The sequence below is a fragment of the Pygocentrus nattereri genome, chromosome 13 (assembly GCF_015220715.1).
Source record: "Pygocentrus nattereri isolate fPygNat1 chromosome 13, fPygNat1.pri, whole genome shotgun sequence".
NCBI lineage: Eukaryota > Metazoa > Chordata > Actinopteri > Characiformes > Serrasalmidae > Pygocentrus > Pygocentrus nattereri.
This window is the reverse complement of record NC_051223.1, coordinates 22,964,135-22,984,555: the sequence shown is the minus strand read 5'-3', so window position 1 is coordinate 22,984,555 and position 20,421 is coordinate 22,964,135. Positions and strand designations below refer to the sequence as shown.

At 40.6% G+C, this 20,421-nt stretch overlaps 1 protein-coding gene across 1 annotated transcript in view; it reads left to right on the top strand.

Annotated features, from left to right (window-relative positions):
• The first annotated feature begins 2,086 nt into the window (after positions 1–2,086).
• bahcc1b (BAH domain and coiled-coil containing 1b) overlaps positions 2,087–20,421 on the top strand; it is a 113,118-nt gene continuing 94,783 nt past the window's right edge. Inside the window, 3 exon segments of the mRNA XM_037544231.1 lie at positions 2,087–2,304; positions 4,785–4,935; positions 4,937–5,093. Coding sequence (XP_037400128.1) covers positions 4,840–4,935; positions 4,937–5,093 — 253 coding nt within the window. The 5' untranslated portion in view covers positions 2,087–2,304; positions 4,785–4,839.

Genomic DNA, 20,421 nt, shown 5'->3' with positions numbered 1-20,421 from the left:
AGTTTGTGTACTCGCTTGCTTTCCCATAAGTCCGCTGTTTCAGCATTAGGCTCGTTTTAAGTTGTATGTTCTCCAGGTTTAGGAGTGTGTGTGTGTGTGTGTGTGTGTGTGTGTGTATAGTTAGTACTAAACCACAGCTCCACACGGGGGTCTGAGCACGTTTTACACGCGCTTTACATGGTAAGTTTTTACTTTGAATAAAATAAATGCTTTTGTTTATTTTTTTAATGTTGTAATTATTTGAGACTGAGAGGACATAAAATAACAAATAAAGAAATTGTCATTCCTCGTTATTCCTTTCTTCAAATCTCTCCGTCCGCTAACGTTTGTATAGAAAACAGATCAGGCGATTTAAACAGCATTTATCTCTTTCATTCAGAGTGCTGCTTCTTTAATCCAACTTTAAAAGAACTCAAAGCAAAGAGAAAGTGGTTTGACTGAACAGCCAAAATTAATTACTGTATAAACATTTAGTGTAGGCTAAATTACCTTTGAACACAGTCCAACGTTTGTGTGCAGCCTATAATATTTCCATTTATCTACAGCCTGTACACGATACACAATGCAGGTTAGAGGCCTGCTACTACTATTACTGCCTTTTCTACTGCTACTAAATAATAATAATAATAATAATAATAATAAAAAAAATAATAGGAGATATTCGAGCTTCTGCTTCTGCTTTTTTTAAAACGCAACATCCTCTTGTAAAACTAACAAATTAAACATGTTTTTTTTTCCCTGTAAAAACTCTTCTTGAAAACACCATGCAGATTACTTACAGTGGAGAAATGTCCGTTTATCAAATAGAAAATACGTTAATTAGGCCTAGACGAGACCCCCCACTCCACCCCCCCCCAAAAAAAGGCTCCGTCCTGTGCGGTCATTTATTTGGAGGTCGGCTCTTTGGTCTCCATTCGTAGCTTTCGCCAGCGTTTTTTTGGCGAAACCCATATTCCGATATTCTTCCTCGAGTTCGCTCAGTTCCTCGCGCTGTCCGCTCGTTTTATTGCGTTGCTGTTGTATTAAGCTATATTAATCCACGCATCTAGACTCTATATTTAATACAACATGTAATTTCCCTCTTTTTAACGTATTCCCTTTGATTAAGTCACTCTTGACTCTGCTTTAGCTCTGGGGCCAGCTGGGTTGGCCTGGGGGAGGCCTTGAAACCGCCCCTCCTTATCTCCTTTCATCATCCAGCTCTGGGCCGCCTTGAAACCGCAAGGCCAGTAATTGCTTTTTTCAGGCAGCCCAGTGCGGACTGGCCAGCAGCCAATCAGAGCCTTGTTTACACTCCATGATTGACACCGTTCTGGCAACATGCCAACCAATCAAACACTCTCCAGCTTGAGGCCCAGAATTTTAACCCTTTCTGTGCCTTTAAACCAAGAAAGATTTAAATATGCAGCTCGGTGAAGAGATGCGCTGCCGTGGTTTCGTTCTGATGTATTTTGTAACTGTGGACCATCCAAAGTTCTGCCAGCCCGAGCCTTTTATTTTGTTCCTGATCAAAAAAGCGTGCTCGCTGTTTTACAAAGCCAGCTTTGGGTCTAAACTTTTGTTCTATTAAAGAACAAACGGAAGATGTTACAGAATGTGTTGGTTACCTTTTGTCTGTTTTGTTCAGAGGGTCAGGTCCATCCTTTTGTTTCCTAGTATTATTTAGGACCTGCTTACGAAAAGTTAACTGCTACCTTCTTTAATTGCTGTCAATACGGTGTCACTCTGTGAAGCAGTTCCAGTACTTGCTTCTACTACAAGAAGAAAAGCGTATTCAGCAGTTCGGCGGGTGCTTTGCTGTAGAGATACGCAGAGTAGTAGAGAGCCATGTGGTCGTGCTGTGGACTGAGCTGTACTGCAGAGCTTGAATGTAGCGCCAGCCGTTTTGTTTAGCTGCCTGTAGCTGAAATGCCATTGGCTCCAGCCAGCAGCCAATCGGAGCCCGTGTTTATGCTGGTGCGCGCTGCACGAGCTTATTGCAGTGTGGGTATTAGACCAATGGGCTAGCCTACTGCCCTCCCCTGCCCCCCACACCCAACTACCCCTCCCTCCTTCTCCTCCAGTAGCATTAGCAGACTCAGGAAAGAGCCTCAGCCTGGATGGTCGAGGCTTCGCTTCAGTACGGCGCATCAGCGAACTTCTGCCGCACACACTGCACTCAGCAGACTAGGATGTAACCGTTTCCATGCTTTTTTAATATTATTATTATTTTTATTTTTTAAAGAATCTGCCTGTGCTTTCTTTCACGCATTTTTTACACTATGTTTTTTAACAATTTATTGTTATGCAAGGAATAACTTACCAGTAAGTAATTCATTTATATTGTATACAGTTCCATATGTCTAATAATAAACACTTGCTTTAAACAGCTGCTCTTACTATATTGTTTTTCCTCGTAGAATATCTGATTTTACTCTAAATGTCCGAGGCTGTGATGATGACAGTACAAGCGAAGGAAGAAATTTATCTAAGCCATTCATTTCATGCTTTAGATAGATGCCTATTACTAACAGCCACAACAACAACAGTAGTAATAGTAGTAATAATAATAATAATAATAATAATAATAACAATAATAATAGCAGTTGATTATTTGTACGTCTCGTGATGCCTGCGATTGTTTGCATTCACTGCACTACAGTTTTCACTCATGTAAAAGCAAACTATAAGAAAAAAAACTTTGTCGAGTATGTTTCCTCACAAAATAAATAAAAGTGAACAAGCTGAATTTAAGACTGAACTATAATCAGACTGCGACCAAGTGTTTGTAGATTGTACGTTTTTCCATTGTATACAACCAACTGTAGTTTCTAAACGCTGGATTAAAGGACTACAGTGTCGGTCGTGTTTAGTTCCTCGTGTATTTTTCAACATTGTATTACACGGAGACTGAACTGCTCTGCTGCTTCCACCGTTTGCTGGCATTTACGCTGCGATCTAGAGAAGCAGGTCCTTCACACAGATGTGTAGTCTGAGCGTGTGACACTCTGCCTCTCCCACCGCGTACAGTCGCATTGTTTTCCAGGCTGATTTCAGTAGAATAAGCGCTGAACATGTAGACTGCTCGACAGCAGTTATAGACCACTGTTGTTACCCTCTCAGCTCGAGATCAACACGAGCCCAACACGAGGAAAACGTGGCTCCCAAATTCACCCCAATACTGCCCAAAAAGCACCACAGTCAGATCATAAAGGGTGAACTATCTCATTTATGCCTCAGCCTTACAGGATCTCGCTGTCACTGAGGAATCAGGGTAGCACCGTCTTCTCTGGGCTGGCTAACAATAGGGGTGTGCATCGCTGTTTATGCCCGTTCAGGTCTATTTGCTAGTGTGTAATTCTTCTTTACGTCTAAAAGTGGACAAAGCTGAATTATCGCCGCTGAAACCACCAGATCTGCTCTATTCGTTGTTTTCCAATCTCGCGTTATTCCGGCTGTGCAGCTGTTTTAATGGAAGAAGCCTCGGCAGCAGACACAGCTCCAGCACAAACCACTGGCGACTTTTCCACCCTGCCGATCGCTCAACGCTGCACTCTTATTGTGGTCATATATATTTTAAAGACTCGCACGTGTTTTCCTTTCATTTTTTTACCGTTTAGCTTGGCGTGCTAAAGAGGTTCAGTCTGTGATGCAGCTCATTGCCATTGTGTTTGCTGCCTTATCTGAGATGCTGTGATAAAGGCAGGTTCGCCTCTGCAGTCACTGCTTCTGCTGGAGTGAGTTCAGTGTTTTGGGTATAGAATCCACACTGTATGGTGAATTTCGGCCTTACTGTGTAAAAGCTACCTGGACTGGAATTACAGTAATAGTGTTAATCTAACTTGGGGAGAAACGTCGTTTTCAATTAATATGCGAGATCTAGTAAACTTGGATATTTGAGGGCCAAAGGTGACGATAACGAGGCCTAATCTGTTCGTCCGTAGACCCGGATTAAGAAGGCAGAATGAGGAGAGGTCAATTCACACCAACACGGTATTTTAACCGAAAATAACTGACCAAATCAATTGCAAATAAGATTTGGCGATTTGTGCTTCCATCAAGCTGTTGTTAGGAGAGTAAAGGGAATCAATGAAAAATATTGTGGGAATATTTTGGAATCTTATCTATATCTATTGGTGTCTGTGTGTGTGTATATATATATATATATATATATATATATATATATATATATATATATATATATGTATATATATATATATATGTATATTTGTGTGTGTGTGTGTGTGTGTGTGTGTGTATGTGTGTATATATATATATATATATATATATATATATATATATATATATATAATTAAATTGAATTTACCCACAATACTTTATTGTGCATTGATAAATTGATCATACTACCTGTTTACCCAAAGCGGAAAATTTATTATTATTATTATTAATAATAATAATAATAATAATGGTACAATTCCTTCTGATATTTTCTGTGAAACTGCAAAATTGATGCGCTTCACCTTTGTGTAAATCATATGAAGCTCGTGAATGGTTTTCCTGCAAAACCGTGTGTATGTGTGTCTCTGTGTGTGTTTTACATTTCTGCCTCCTTCAGCTGAGCTAATATGAGTGAGAGAGGAAAGCAGACGAGTTTTCTCGTTTTTGCCTGCATTTCACACGCGCTCGCGACTGTCTGCACCCAGTGCGGGACTCTCCTACAGCTCAGCACGCGACCGACTTCTTCGCGCGGATGCTTGATAATGCGAGTGCACGCCTCTGAATTTTACTCCACTTTCCTCCGCAGTTGGGACTAAGACTCTGTCTGTGTGTGCTTTGTGTTGCAGAAACTATGAGCGGGCCGCACTGCTTTTCCGGCCGTCAGAGCAAAAGCCGTGCTGAATGCGAGAGCTAGACGCAGCTCCTAACGGGATTATAGCAGCAGCTCGGCCTTCTGCCTGCCCCCCTTTGGATTTGGGATTTATCCGGCGCTGCTGTGGGGATGGAGGGCCGGGATTTCGCTCCTCCGCCGCATGTGCTGGCTGAGCGCAGTCCGCTGCTGCACCGCGCCGCCGCACACAGCACCCCGCAGCACCCCGGCCACTTCCAGCCTGGAAAATACTACCCCCCTCACCTCCCTGTGCCTCCACACTCAGGTCTGTCCATCCTGCTGCTGCCTCTGCTTCTGCTTCACACACGCGCGTTATTTACTGGAACGCAAAATGTAGTCTTTGTGGTCATTGTTTTGAAAGTTGTCTCATTGCACACTTCTGACCTCTTTACACACACACACACACACACACACACACACACACACACACACACACATACATACATACATACATACACACACACACACACACACACACATATACATACATACACACATATATATGTGTGTGTGTGTGTGTGTGTCTTTATTTCGCGCATGAGCTACAAGTAAGGAAGCCTGAACATATGAACATAAGTGGCTGTGTTACGCCAAGTTAGCGTTTCTAAGATGAATTGGTGTGAAGTCAGCTCTGTGCTGCTTTCTGCATAAACCCTACATGTTAGAGTTGTCGTACTTTTGCTGTGTTGAGAGGAGCGCTGTCTCTTTGTTTGGCCTTCCTCTCTCTCGTATGTTCCTGCGCTATGTGCACTCTGGACCGATTCCTTTGTTTCAGTCTATCCGCTTTACTTATCGCTGCCGCGGCGCCTTCACACGCTCGCAAGTTTGGAGAGTGTGTATGGGGCAGAAAGTGTGTGTGTTTGTGCGCGCGCGCGCGCGCGTCTTAGGCTATAGTTCATAGTAGAGTGTCCAGGATTAGGGTCAGGCGTGTGTGTGTGTGATTTGGTAATAGAGGCTTCTGTAACAGCAGAAAATCCCGCGTGTGTGTGTCTGTGTGTGTGTGTTGAGCGCTGTGTGGCGGGGTGTGAATGGCCTGCATTACATTTAACAAGTGGCTGTGGCTCTGAACTGCGAGTGCTTTTGGGACACGGGGGCATTTCAGCCTCGGTTTTTTATACGCACTGATAGGATACAAGTCCGCCTCGTGCGCGCATAGAAAGGCTGTGGGCACGAGTGTTAAATCACATTCATTATTAATCAGATGTAAATGCATAGAGCAGTGGAGACACAGGCCATTATTTTTCTTAAAAAAGAGAGAAGCTTTTCTGTTTGGGGCCAGCCTGCACTCCTCCACCGCGCGTTACAGCTGTGTCACTGTTTTTTAATTTCTCAGGCGTTTAGAGATTCCGACGGAGTGATGTGAAGTGATGTTTCAGGTTCCTCTTTAATGGAAGCGTTGCAGGCTGAGGGGTTAACTGATCGCAGTGCGGGCTGCATGTGTTTGATTAATATTTCTTCTGAGAAAAGACTAAAACTGGATGGGTGGTATAAATAATGCTAAAGCCGTTTCATTCAGCTTTACAGATCGATTTTTAGGTTGGGTATTTTGAGCCTGTGTTATGTTTTGATGGAAGGTGACATTCTCTGTATCTCATCTGCAGAACTGCTGTTTTTGCTGTAGTTTATTTTTCTGCTTTCGCTGTAAATGAGTGTCTCTGGATCAGCTGCATTGAGCTACTTTGAAAAAATGTGTTTTAAGTTCCGAGGCGTTTATGTATTTTTTTATTATGCGCTCACAAAGTGAACCAGGTGGGCTGTTTGACTGATAGTAAACTGAAATGTATAACGCTGAAAATATATCTATATTAACTGAAGCTGTGTTTTATGTCGCCGTAACTGAGTACGTAGACAGTGTTGTATTGAACTGAGTGGAAATGTGTGGCATAATTAGACTAAATTAAATTCATACACGGCGTATGTTTTGCATTTTAAAATGTTCACGCTCCTTAATATTTGCATTCTGAAATGTATGTACAATAACGCGAATATGAAATGAAACTGACATGTTTTGTTGTTGAAAAGATTGAAGACCCTCTCTTCCGATATTCTGGTGGAGTGGGGCAGTATAACCCAAGCAAGCCCTTCTCTCTGTATTGTATGTTTTGTCGTCTTTGTATTTATCGTGCTGGACTGACTGTGTGTCGATCTCTCTAATGGGACTGGAGCTCAGCTCTACTACAGTAACATTTCATGTCCATTATAGTTTTCCTTTTACCATCTTGGCTCATTGCTGCTTCAGTTATGGAGCTGCATCAGTTTATGAGTGTTAGAGAGCTCACTACATAACTTTTCTCCCACTCTACATTGCTTTTTATCAATGAAAGGGCCCATATGATATTATTTGCTCCCTTGTTTTGTCTTCCTTGATCTTTATGTGAGTTTATGTATACAAAAATCATAATTCAAATGTAAAAGACCATTTCTGATATTTCTCTTAACTGAGAATTAAACAGGCTGTTTTTGTTATTGTAACTTTATGAGTGATATATGTAAATGAGCTCTGTTCTGACTGGCTGCCCAGGCTGTTTTGTGACTCTTCAAAAAAGCATTCCAGGCTGAAACACTCCTTGTATCTTCAACATGTGCAAATATTTTATTTTATTATTTTTTTTGTGTGTGACCTCACCAAAACAATGATTCCATAACCGACTGTTTTTGCAGCTTAGTTTCCATATGGGGCCTGGGTGGGGGATGGAAAGGGGAAGGGTGGATGGTACGTTTTGAAATTTTACCAATGTATAGTTTAACAGTGTAACACTACAGCACCCCTTTTATTAAAAAAGTGAGTAAATGTCAGTTTTTCATGATATGGGCCCTTTAAAAGAAGAAATGCCCTATAGGCCCTGTAACCCTGCCGCTTGTGAATGCCCCGGTAGGTGTCAGATGGCCGCAAGTTCTGCTTGATGGGGCTCTATCGGCTCTCTCTGGGGCCTCCAAATCCTTTCTGTTTGTCCCACGCAAATACCTCAGTCTAATTCATAAAGCGAGCAGAGCAAACTCCACAAAAACACACACACACATCTCGTTTCTGGTCGCTCTTGAGCAAACATTGGTTTCTCTCGTTTGCTTTCTGCTAAGTTTTGGTGCACTGTGTTAATCCATTGTCCCTTTCTTTGATATCAGCGTCTTCCTGAATCCATTTTTAAACAGCAGTTCCTTAGTGTGTGGGGATAATATGTACAGTGGGATGCCTTTTCTATTATTTCTTCTCCTGCCCCCCCCCCTTTACACTCTTTCCTCAGCTCCATCTCCTCAGCAGATGTCTGTGACGTCTGCCTGAAGGCGGACGCCAGCTCATGCTGTACAGGTGCATCATTACTCTGTGTGTGTGTGTGTGTGTACGCATGCATGCACATGCATGCATGCATGTGTGTGTGGGGGGTGTTTTGTTCTTCTACAGAGGCTTCAGACTCTGTTTCAGTGCAGCTCTTTTCCAAATATCAGCACCTCTTTCCAAAAAATGCAGACACCCTCTAATCACTTTGAACATCTTTTTATTGCTAATTGCAATTCATCTACATTGTAATTCATAACAAGTACTCCAGATTGCTTCCATGCTTTGTGTGGAATGAAAATAGGTCACAGTTTAGTTTAAATGGCTAAATTCTGAAACAGTAATAAAGTTTGCTTGTTTTATTCATATTTTAGTTTGACCAGAAATGGAAATTGGCCTGCTCAGGTGAAGCAATAATTGAAGTGTGTTTTCTTCACATTTAAATTATTATTATTATTATTATTATTATCTTATTAGTAAGAACTCATCATTAAAAGGGTTATATCTTGCATTTTCTTGTACTTTATTGCACCAAATAGAACAACTCCTTTGCACACGACCATTTCTAACCTCTCCTTATCCCTTACGATTAAACTGGCTGTTTTCGTTACAGTGTCTTTAAGATTGATCTTATCGGCTGCCTTGCTGTAGGCTGAATAGATGGATATATGTAAATACACTGGTTTATATGACATCACAAAACATGGCCTGTTTTTGCAGCTTAATTTCCATATATGGAAATATATTTAATTCATGTTTTGAAAGTGTAATCATTTCACTAACTACATCAAACTCTTTAAAAATAAATAAATAAGTAAAATAAATCTAAATTTTCTTTGAGATGGGTGGAAAAAAAGGCTACATGCACTAATAACATTTCATCACTGCCCAAAAAAAGAAAAACAAGAATCTCCAAAATGTTAACTTTACAGAAGGATGTAAAATGTAAGCGTAGGGATTTTATTACAGTCAATTTTGGATCATTTCTGTTGTTCAATTAAACACACAATTGTCAAACAATGTAAAAGACAACTGTTTTTCTGGACAGCTACACTCTATACCTAAATGTCCCTGCTGTTGCAAATGCATACATCCCTATTTTGATGGATTTTTTCTTGCTATGGAGAGTTTATACAGTGTCATAATTGGTTTATGCCGGTGCTGAACACGCTAAAAGTCATTGTCATGCTCCCCCCTTTCTCACTGTCATTTGCACTCTCTTTCTCCATGATACATAAGCACACTCACACATAGAGAGCCCTCCCTAGAGAGCACAGACATAGTTGGTGGAAGGAATGCTTAAAAGACCCTGAATATTTCTGAAAATCAATGAGAAGAGCATTCTGGGATACTCTTTGAGGACCAATGTGTGCTGTATATGTGAGTGTGGGTGAAGTAGAGACACAGACACACAAAACACACAACACACACAGCAGTGAACCTTGAGCTTTACTCTAAATTAAGAAGCACCATCTCTCTCTCTCTCTCTCTCTCTCTCTCTCTCTCTCTCTCTCTCTCTCTCTCTCTCTCTCACATACACTCACGTGCAAATACCTCGGCCCCCCACACGCGGTCTTTATTTTATTGAAGGGGGGATACTGTGTGACCATGCAGGCTTTGCGCACTTTCATTCATGTGTATGCAAAAGCAGAGCTTTACCCTGTCGAGCTCAGCTTGGCTTTTTCTTTCAGTTCTTCTGCTCCGAGTCGTGTGTGAGTGATCCTCCTGATCGTCTGCTCTGTTCCCGCACTCTTCCTCCTGCTCCTCCTCTGCTCCTCCTCTGCTACTCTGTTCTGCTGTCTGTGCTGGGGAGCGGCCTGCAGCCCCTCAGGCTTTGACAGGGCTTGTAGTTTAAATTAGTGTGCTGTTCTGGCATGAGTCTGCTTACATGCTTGCAGCTCTCCCTCTCTCTCTCCAATCTCTGTTTCATTCTGTTTCTCTTTGTTGTGTGGTCTGTGTCTCCTTTATTCAGTGTAGAAAAGGGTTGTGAAGAAAAGCAGTTGTCCTTCAAAACTGAAGTAAGGTTTATAGGATTTTTTGTCAACTAAAAGCATCTTACACTTAAGACTGGCTTGACTTACAGACTGAAAATATATAGGCGTAAACTGCAATTGCATTTGATGTTCAGCTAACATTATCCATATATATGTTTGAATGGAAATGTGTGGTGTAATTAGATCAACAAATGATTTATTTTTCTGGGTCTTTGTTTACATCCAGTCCAAAGGATTAAAGCCTTCAGATGCATATACACATTTTGAAGAAGAATTTAACATGTTGTTTTGAATGGATAAAGCAAGAAATAGGATCAGCCTTGTGTTTTGGTCACACCAAGAGAGAAAACAACGGTGAGAAAAATGATGAAGGGAGGGACAGAGGGACAAATAGAGAAGGAGGGGGTAGAGGAAAAAAAAGAAAAAGAAAGACTGAATGTTTCCACCTGGTTGGTAATCTGGCCCAATTACCTCTGCTTGGTAGCACAGAGCCCGGCGCGTTCCGTCGCCACTCACTCTCCCTGCCAGCTGAGCACTCTGCGTGTGTGTGTGTGTGTGCGCGAGTATGTGTGTATGTCCACACGTGTGGACGATGATTCAGCAGAGCTGTGCTGCCAGAACCGGGCATAGTCCCCCTCCTCAGCACTCACACACACACACACACACACACACACACACACACACAAACATACTCACATGATCAGTGCTGGCGAGGGGCTTTCATGTGTCCCAGCACACTAAGAGCTCTGCTGCTCTGCGTTGTGTACAATCACTGACTCTGAGCTCAAATAATGCCTCTGCACATCAGCAATGCCTGGAGACATACCCTATGAATATTTCATTCGCTGACGACAGTGACTATATACTAACTATATATATACTGTCAGAACAAAACCGTATATCTCTAAAAAATTAACTTTAAAAGAGAAGGTAAAAAAACCTTTTAAATTAAACTTTGAACCATGTATTTTGAAATGTTTGTCATGAAATATAGAGACAGTGTAAATGGTAGCTGATGTTTTCAAATTATGGCAAAAACAAAAAATGGCAAAAACAAAGATATAAGCTTATATACAGTGTGTATATATATATATATATATATATATATATATATATATATATATATATATATATATATATATCTTTATGCTGTCAGAACAAATCCTTTTATTTCCAAAATGGTAACTTTACAGGACAAGGAAAAAACATACTTTACTCTTAATGTAAGTCACTAGAACCATAATTTTGGGCCATTCATAAAACTTACACAGAACAAAGAAAAGCTTAACAGGTGCTTTCAAATCATGTCAAATCTATCTATGTGTGTGTGTGTATATATGTGTGTATGTGTATATATATATATTAGTGTGTGTGTGTGTGTGTGTGTGTGTGTGTGTGTGTGTGTGTGTGTGTGTGTGTGTGTGTGTGTGTGTGCGCATGCATATATTGGACTCCTGATCAATATATTAATAAAAATGTGGTAGCGTGAGCGGAAGACGTGGCTACACGTGTTTTATATTGAGTCAAAATAAATTAATAAATAAAAATGTTTAAGTACAGAACGCATTAACTTATTTACAATTAGAAAGTGTATGTAGTGTAGATAGATAGATTATATATATATATATATATATATATATATATATATATATATATAAACTAATTAAAATGGTTTAGAATTATTCTGAAAAAAAATCTGTATATTAATATAAAATATGTAACAAGTAATGGATGTTTCTGCTTTCTCCTGTAAAGTTATCATTTTGGAGTGATGCAAAGCAACAAAATATTCAAAATCTAAATTATTGCAATGTTAACAGTTTTGCCAGGTTTTACTGATTAATTGTTGATTAGGTTTGTGATCAATGCTGGGTGTTTAATATACTATACAGAAAGTGTAAATTAGAGTAAAGCTGAGCTCATGAAGGACTGAAAGTGAGGAGGACTGAAAGAAGGAAGAGGAATGATGAAGTGTGCAGCATCCTACGTTTGTGCACAATCACACACACTAACTCACGACCTTGGTGTTTTCACACCAAATCTGAAAATTGTCACCCTCTCACCTTGTATTTATATAAGTGATACAAGAGCATTGGCTATGATAAATGTGCTAAACACACGTGCATGCACATGCACAGAATGAACGCAGCCAGCAGAAGACATTAAACCACAAATCAGGATCCCTGTACGGCTCGCTCATGCTATTTATCTCCAACATATACTCACACACTAACATGCAAACTAGCACAAATGAACATAAAACAGTGAAAACGGAAGAATGTATTTTTTAAGTAGCTTATATCAGGTTAGCTTGTTAAACACCCATAACCATCACCTGATTAGCTGAAGCAAGTATTGGATGACAACTAGAATTAAAATCTGGTTGGCATGAGGAGAGGTTTGGAAATGGTTAAATAAATAAATGCACAAACATCTACTTATTGTAATAATGCAATTTGTATTTATTCAATTATTAGTGTTTTTTCTGAGCAGTTAAAGAGTATTTTAAATATAATTTTCTCAGATGCCTAATGCTTTCGCACACTGCTGAATATTCAGCCCAGCCTAGAAGTTCTACAGAGTGTTTCAGCCCTGATTGCTTTGTGAATGAAGCACAGTGAATGGTTGGCAATCAGAATAAAGCTAATTTGCATAGTCAGTGTAACAAAAACAGACTCTTTAAATCTAAAAGGTGAAGAGACATCAGTAAATGGTCATGTAGAAAAGAATTACAGTTGTGTTTGGCACATAAACGTGTTTAAAATAGAAAAATGTAGGATAAGGGCCCTTTAAACCTTGGGTTCATCTGCCATGCATTGGATCAGCACAACAATGAGGTGGTGCATTGGGGTGCTGTGAGCTTCAGAGCTCATTTATACAGCTGTCTCTCTCTCTCTCTCTCTCTCTCTCTCTCTCTCACACACTCACACACACTCACACACACACACACACACACACACACACACACACACACACACACACACACACACACACACTCTCTTCCACTGTTTGTCTATCAGCTCACATTTTCACATGAAAACGGCTCTACTCATTCATCTGCACTGCTGTTTAGATTCCATCAATTCACCACCCCACATATTTATTTCCCTTTTTTTATTTAAATTCTCACTTCCTGGTCATTTCTGTGTCATTTTTAAGCTTCTGTTTAAAATATATTTCACACACGTTTCCTTGAGAAAGTCACACTGTTTGGACAGCTGGTGAAAGAAATATGTATAGTTTACAGCTCCAATTCTGCTCCATTTTCAACCATTCAGATTTGTGTGCCTTTACTTTTTCTAGATAGAATGACAGTGAGCATGCCCCCACACTCTCAGAAAAAAACTGCCACTGGGGCAGTACCACTCTTGTCACTGGAGTGGAACCCTCAAGGGTACATCTCACTGCTTTAGTCAGGGAACGTAAGTGTACCATAATCCTTTAGAATTCTATTTTCTAAGTTTCTAAGTATTTACTCCACACACCCCATCCTGTCACCAGGCTCCTTATTTTATTGCTCTATTTTCAAACATTAGGTTATGACGATATACAAATATGTACTTTTCACTTGAAAACACTTATTTATGGTTCACAGTTGGACCTTAAAACCACTGTTGTACCTTTGAAGGAACATTTACATTGTTTGTACCTTGATGAACGAAAATGTACCTGCATTGTTCCTTTATTATAACAGTTTAGGAGAGAAAAAGGAAAATGAGATCTCATTAATATCTCAGTAGTTTCTCCTAGACAGCAGTGGAGTCAGATAGAGAGACAAAGGAGACATTTAATGAAGTGTCTCCTGCTGCTCAGATGTTTCTCCTGAGCCAGAGAGCCCAGTACTGTCACTCGTGTCTCCTCCTCTAGAGTTTGAGTGCTCAGATTTACCAAAATAATTATACTCATCTTTGCCTGTTAGAGAACTCTCATCTCACCCTCATCTCACATCTCCTTTTTTGTCTAATGCTATTTCTCCTAAGGATTTTATTGAGGAGAATCACCATGAAGTCTCAAAGAGCAACATTTCAGCAATAAAAACTTTCCTCTAGGTGTGTGTGACCATGCGTGTGTGACAGAGAGATTTCCAGTCATTCATTAGTCTTGTTCAGGCAGGACAATCTTTTTCTTTTGTGTGTTGTGTGTGCACACACGTGCATGTCTGTGTGTGCATGTGTGTCTGTGTGCGCACATGCTGCTCGCTACATCCTGTGAGCTACTTTTCATTTTGACACTTCGCTGATGAACCTAGCTACCACAGCCCATTTTAACCATAACCATGAGGGGAACTCTCTCTCTCTCTCTCTCTCTCTCTCTCTCTCTCTCTCTCTCTCTCTCTCTCTCTCTCTCTCTCTCTCTCTCTCTCTCTCTCTCTCTCTCTGCTGTTATTAAATCCAAACGCTACCAGGCCTGTGGCCAGCTCTCTAAATCAGAAACAATTTTGGGATTTGGCTAAGAAAATAAAAGCCCTCCGAGCTGGCTTTGATGTCTGATAACAAGAGAGAAATGACATTTTAAACAGGCTGCAAAACAAAACGCTAAAAGAGCTTTTGTACTGGTGGGAAGAAGAGGGAATGCTTGATTAGAAAGCTCAGGATGAGGAGAGAGCTCGGCTACAGTAATGGGGTCTGCGCACCTCTCTCTGTATGTGCGTGGAGGGAGAGAGAATTGCATTGAGTGATACTGAGTTTTCCTTTTATGTCTGCTTAAGAGTGTTCTCTCCCTCTTCTGTCTCTCTCTTTCTCTCCCTATCTGTCTCGCTGTCTCTCTCTCCCTCTCTGTCTCTCTTTTACACACACACACACACACATACATGTGTGCACTCATTTCTCGTGCCCTTTAAGGCCTTGTCAGGATCGACTCTATTAAATCTGTTGATGCATAAGTATGTGCGCCAGAGAGTAGTAATAAATAAGTGAATCCCTGGAACCTTTTGTTTGTATAGTACTGTGCAAAAGTCAAAGACCGCCCTTCATGACTGTAATTTCCTGTCAAAATGGCCATTAAATACAAGTTATCCAGGAAGAAGCCAGTTAAAAAAAAAAAAAAGAAGAAGAAGAAAAATTAAGAGAAAAAAAATCACACAGACGCCTCAATGACTGAGTGTGTGAAAATGAAAGAATATGTTCATTCTTTGCTTTTATTACAGCTTTTTATTGCAGTCTTTTCAGGGGTCTTGCTTTCAGGTCAAATCTGCAAGCAAATCTGCAGCAAAGATCAGTCTTAGAAGTTAGTAGCATTTTTTGCTGCTCCAAGTATTCCAAACACATTCAGTGATGATCAGGTCTGGACCCTGGGGCGGTCAGCCATTGTTCTGAGAACAGCAGCTTCTTTGTTTGATTTGCAAAATGTTCTTGGTTTTTGTCTGTTATTTTCTCAGTAATGGCTTTTTGTCAGTTACACATCCTTTCAGACCCATAGTGTTTAGGTTTCTTCTCACAGTGGAAGGCTGGACAGAAGCGCCTCTGGGCAGGATTGATTTTCTCCTCTCTCTCAAAGATGAAAGCTTTAAGCGCTGTTTATCTGATGGTGACCGTTTTGGTGGTCTACCAGGTCTTGCATGGCTATAAGGAGTCATGGTTTCTCACTCTTTGAAAAATGTTTTTGAACATGTGTTTTTTCTCTTATTTTCCTTTGATTTTCTCCCTACATAAACTCTCAAAAATAAAGGCATGAAACTGTCACTGGGGCAGTATCCTTCTTGTCACTGAGGTGCTACCCTCAAGGGTACATCTCAGTACCTTTTAGTCAGGGAACATAACTGTACCATAATCCATTGAAATTATATTGACTCCACACACCCCGCCTCGTCTCCAGGCTTTTTATTTTATTGTTCTGTTTTAAAACATTAGGTTATAAAAAGGTATAAATATGTACTTTTTGTTGGTTTTTTGTTGTTTGTTCACAATTGGACCTTAAAACCACTGGTGTACCTTGGACGTACATTTACATTGTTTGTACCTTAGTGAATGGAAAATGTACCAGCACTATTATTTCTAATAGTGTACACAAGTGAAATATCTAATGTCACATCTCAGAAGCATGTCCTGAAAATAAATAACTTGTACTTAATGGCTGTTTTGACTGGAAATTAAATAAATGCACGTGTGTGTGTGCTATGCGTATGTGTGTTTGCTTGTCTTGGCCAAGGTTATAAGGGTAATGTTTACCTCTGTTTGTGTTGTTGTGTTGTGATGACATCACAAGGAGGCGCAGACGTGATGTCAGCTGATGAGGCTCGTGCCTTGACATCTAACACCTAACTTAGCCAGCAAGTAGCGGCGCGCAGACCAAATCTCTCTCTCTCTCTCTCGCGTGCGCGCTTCTGTTTCAGTCCCATCACATTTCCGCAGAGGCTGAAACCGAACAAAACACAGATGTATATGCAGCAGCGTTTACAGTGTGTATGACTTCCAAACTAATGAGGGTAAAACATATAAAGGAAGGCCTATGCGTCTTCTAAGGAGCAGCGCGCGCGCTCACGAGAAGGCGACGCCACACAGCGAGACGAAAAGAGCTAAATGAATGCAGAGCCTTCATTAAATATACATAAGGCATGCTTCTTGAGGACGTGTCAGCTTCGACACCAGTAAAGAAAAAAAGTGCAAAACAAAGATTAGCATCAGGAATTCAATATTAATCAGTCTCGAGGGACACCCCCCCCCCACTCTCTCTCTCTCTCTCTCTCTCTCGAAGCCTCGCTTTAATTCGGGAGGGACAACTGTTGCTTAGCGCGCGCGCATCCGAATATTCTCATGTTCTCTGATTAAAACAAAACTGTCGTCGGCGCGCGCCTCTTTGTCTTTCACCCGCGCTTTGATTGCTCGTTGGGTTTTCCTCGCTCGCTTTCATTTCTCTCTTATCGTCTTCCCGTGTCTTATTTTTGTTTTTGCCTTTTCTTTTTGGCAAGAACACGTTTGTTTTGTCGCGCCGGCAGCGTCTCTCTCTCTCTCTCTCTCTCTCTCTCTGATTGACTCTCAGCTCCGCTCGGTAGGAGGATTTTGGGCGGCGCACAGAGAGAGAGAGAGAGCGAGAGACAGGCAGCACGATGACCACACTGTCCAGTCTGAGCACAGAATGTAGCATTTTAACCGAAAAGAAAACTATACTTTATCGCTGTTACAGAAAAGCTTGTGTATGTAAAACGAGAAGACAGTAATTTTCTTATAGACAGACAGACAGGAAGAAGGACAGACAGGCAGGTAGACAGTTAGATAGGTGTATGCATATATAGATATACAGACAGACATAGAGAGAGATGTGTGTATATAGATAGATAGATAGATAGATAGATAGATAGATAGATAGATAGATGGGTGTAATTACAAGACATCAGTGCAAAAAACCCTGACACGTTTTGTATTATTTATTATTATTGCATTATTGTTTGTGTATTGTGTCTGTCTGCCACCAATTGCCCTTTGAGGGTGAAAAAGTGTTCTATTGGTTGTTTGTGCAGAACTCCTGCAGATATTTGTACATGAAACTTGAAATAGTTTCATGAAATGTTCACACTATATAAAGGGCATCTGCCAATGATGTAAAAAAAAATAGTTAAGGCCTCCTTATGAAAGCACAATAAAGTGATGCTTTCCCCTCCACTAGTCTTCACCACTTCTGTTCTTTAAATGTACTGATGGAACACAAAGCTGGACGAACCAAAGCAATATCCCACTGTTCGGCCCTCTCAGCCCTGACCCTTTCAGCGACTCTCACACTGGTGCTTTTGAAGCAGTGCACTATTGATGTGGCCCAGGTTCAGTCATGAGGCGTCCAGTAATGATCCCAGTCAACTCGATTAGGCAGCAAACATGTTCAATGACCATCAGCATGGCAACATAATGAATGTGATTTAGAGTGAACAGGAATGCATGACTCTCAACAGAGAGCCTGTGTGTGTTATGTGAAGTGTGTATTATGAGTTCTCAGACAGTGTTGTTATCACATACCGTATCCCAGAAAGACAGACCCTGTTAAAATGATCAGACATGAATAGTTCATTTGAAGAAAAACTACAGACACATACACAGGAAAATGTAAAAACCCTGTTGGCAGAGCACTGCAACACGTTTGGAACTGTGTGTGTGTGGGTCAGTTGAGTGGGTCTCATTCTCTGCTGTAATCTCTCTCTGCGCTGTGGAGCTCTGTGCTCCGCTCTAACAGCCGTAGTGCTGGTTAGTGTAGGATTAGAGCAGCCTTCAATACTCAACCCACCCAGAACACGAGTCAGAGAGAGAGAGAGAGAGAGAGAGAGAGAGATAGTATGTACGTATATGTATTTGAGATGGAGACAATTTTTTTTTGAGAGAAAAGCATGTATGTGTGTATTTTAGAGAGAGAGAGAAAGAGAGAGAGACAATGTATGTAAAGGATAAAAAGAGAGACTATGTGTTTTAGAGAGAGAGTATGTATGTGTATATATGAAACAGTGACTTTCTATTTTTTACAGTGGAAAGTATGTGTGTGTATTTTTAGAGAGAGAAAGAGAGAGAAACTATGTATGTATATAAGAGATACAGACTATTGTTGTGGTTTAGAGAGAGAAGGAAAAACAGAGACTGTGTTTTAGAGAGAGAGTATGTGTGTGCTAGTGAGAAAGAGAGAATGTGTGTGTGTGTGTGTGTGTGAGAGAGAGAGAGAAAGTATGTAAAAAGAAAGAGAGAGATCTTGTATATCACTGATCTATTCAGGCCAAATCCATTCCAGACCAAAATGTGTGATTACGATTATGATATTCACTTATGATTGTAGTAATTTTGAATGTGTTGGTGATTATTCATGTGCATAAGCAGGGGCTACACTGGAGGGTGACAAGGGCACTCCGAGCCAAGCTGAGCTCCTGGTTCTAAAGCCAAGTAGGCCTACCTCGCTCGTAAATCCACATAAGAAACTCAGAATTTAGCCAATGATTTGCTTACAGTATTACAGTGTGCACAAGCATATAAAATGGAGCATTATACAACATGTTTGTACTATTATGCAAAATGAAGCGTGATATATTTAAGAGCACAATGTTATAGTTGGCAGCACAGTAGAGGTGGGTGTGCTGTGCATGCAGTATTTAGAGGCAGCGTGTGTGTGCTCATTCTCTGGGCCATGGTTTATGCACCGGCGAGAGTGCTGATGTCATGTACACACTGCTGAGATTAAAGTGCTGTACGCGCCGTCTAGGGTGTAAACAGTGACTGCACATTAAATACAGCAGAGAGAGAGAGAGAGAAAGAGAGAGAGAGAGAGAGAGAGAGAGAGAGAGAGAGAGAGAGAGGATGCGCAGGGAAGGAGAGGGTGTGGGGGAGGAAGAGTAAGAGAGAGATAGAGGGAGGAAAGAAAGACAAGCCCTCTGATTAATGAGGAGCAATGCTGGATAGTGACACTCAGCACAGAGCTCCCTAATAGGGCCAACTAATGCCAATGACATCAGCACCCACTCCCTGCATCTTCATTACCCAACACACTCTCCGCTCATTTACTTCGCTCTGCTTTTCTGCCTTTCTTACCTCACTTGTCATTAGCACAGAATTAGGATGTTTTACTGTTCATGTTGTTACATATCACTGCTGTTAGAACAAAACCTCATTTTTCAGTTTCATAATTTTTCAGTTTTTGACACAGTCTGAAAATGCCTATTGTCCTTTGTGCTGTGTATAAGTTTCACAATGAATGGTCCAAAAGAAATGATCCAAAATGACTTGGAAAAAATTTGGGTTCCATTGACGTACATTAAAAGTAAAGTATGTTTTTTGCTTCTCCTGTAAAGTTATCATTTTGGAGATAGAAGCTTTTGTTACGACTGCAGCAATTTACATGATTCCCCCTATGTTTTGCATTAAGGCCACATGATCAGTTCTCAAGTACTGCAATATGCTAAAAGAGGTGAGTTTCTTTGCACAGTGAATTATTAAGTTTTGCAGTTTCTTCTTAGCACCATTGACAGAATAAAGTGAACAGAAACATGCCATGTAGTTCAAACAACCCATGCTCCACCCACAAATGCACGCTGTCATGACGACTGCTGCTAGGGTGATCAAGCTTGAAAAAATTCAGTTCATTTTAGTCATAGCACACTCCAAGTTAAAGTTTCTGTGCAAATATAGAAAATTTTACTGCACTGTTATTTTTAAAATATTTATTTTGCATGTGTGTGAAAAGCCTTGGAATAGATCTTATTTTATTTTTCTTGGTGGAAATTCACTGTCATTTCCAGCCTGCCTCTACAACATAGTCCAGCCGGGTTGCATAGCATTTTAAAGTGGAGTTGAATAGGATTTTTGCTAAAAAGATAGCATTTGTGGGCAGAGCAGGGTGGGTCAATTATATTTGTAGCTGGT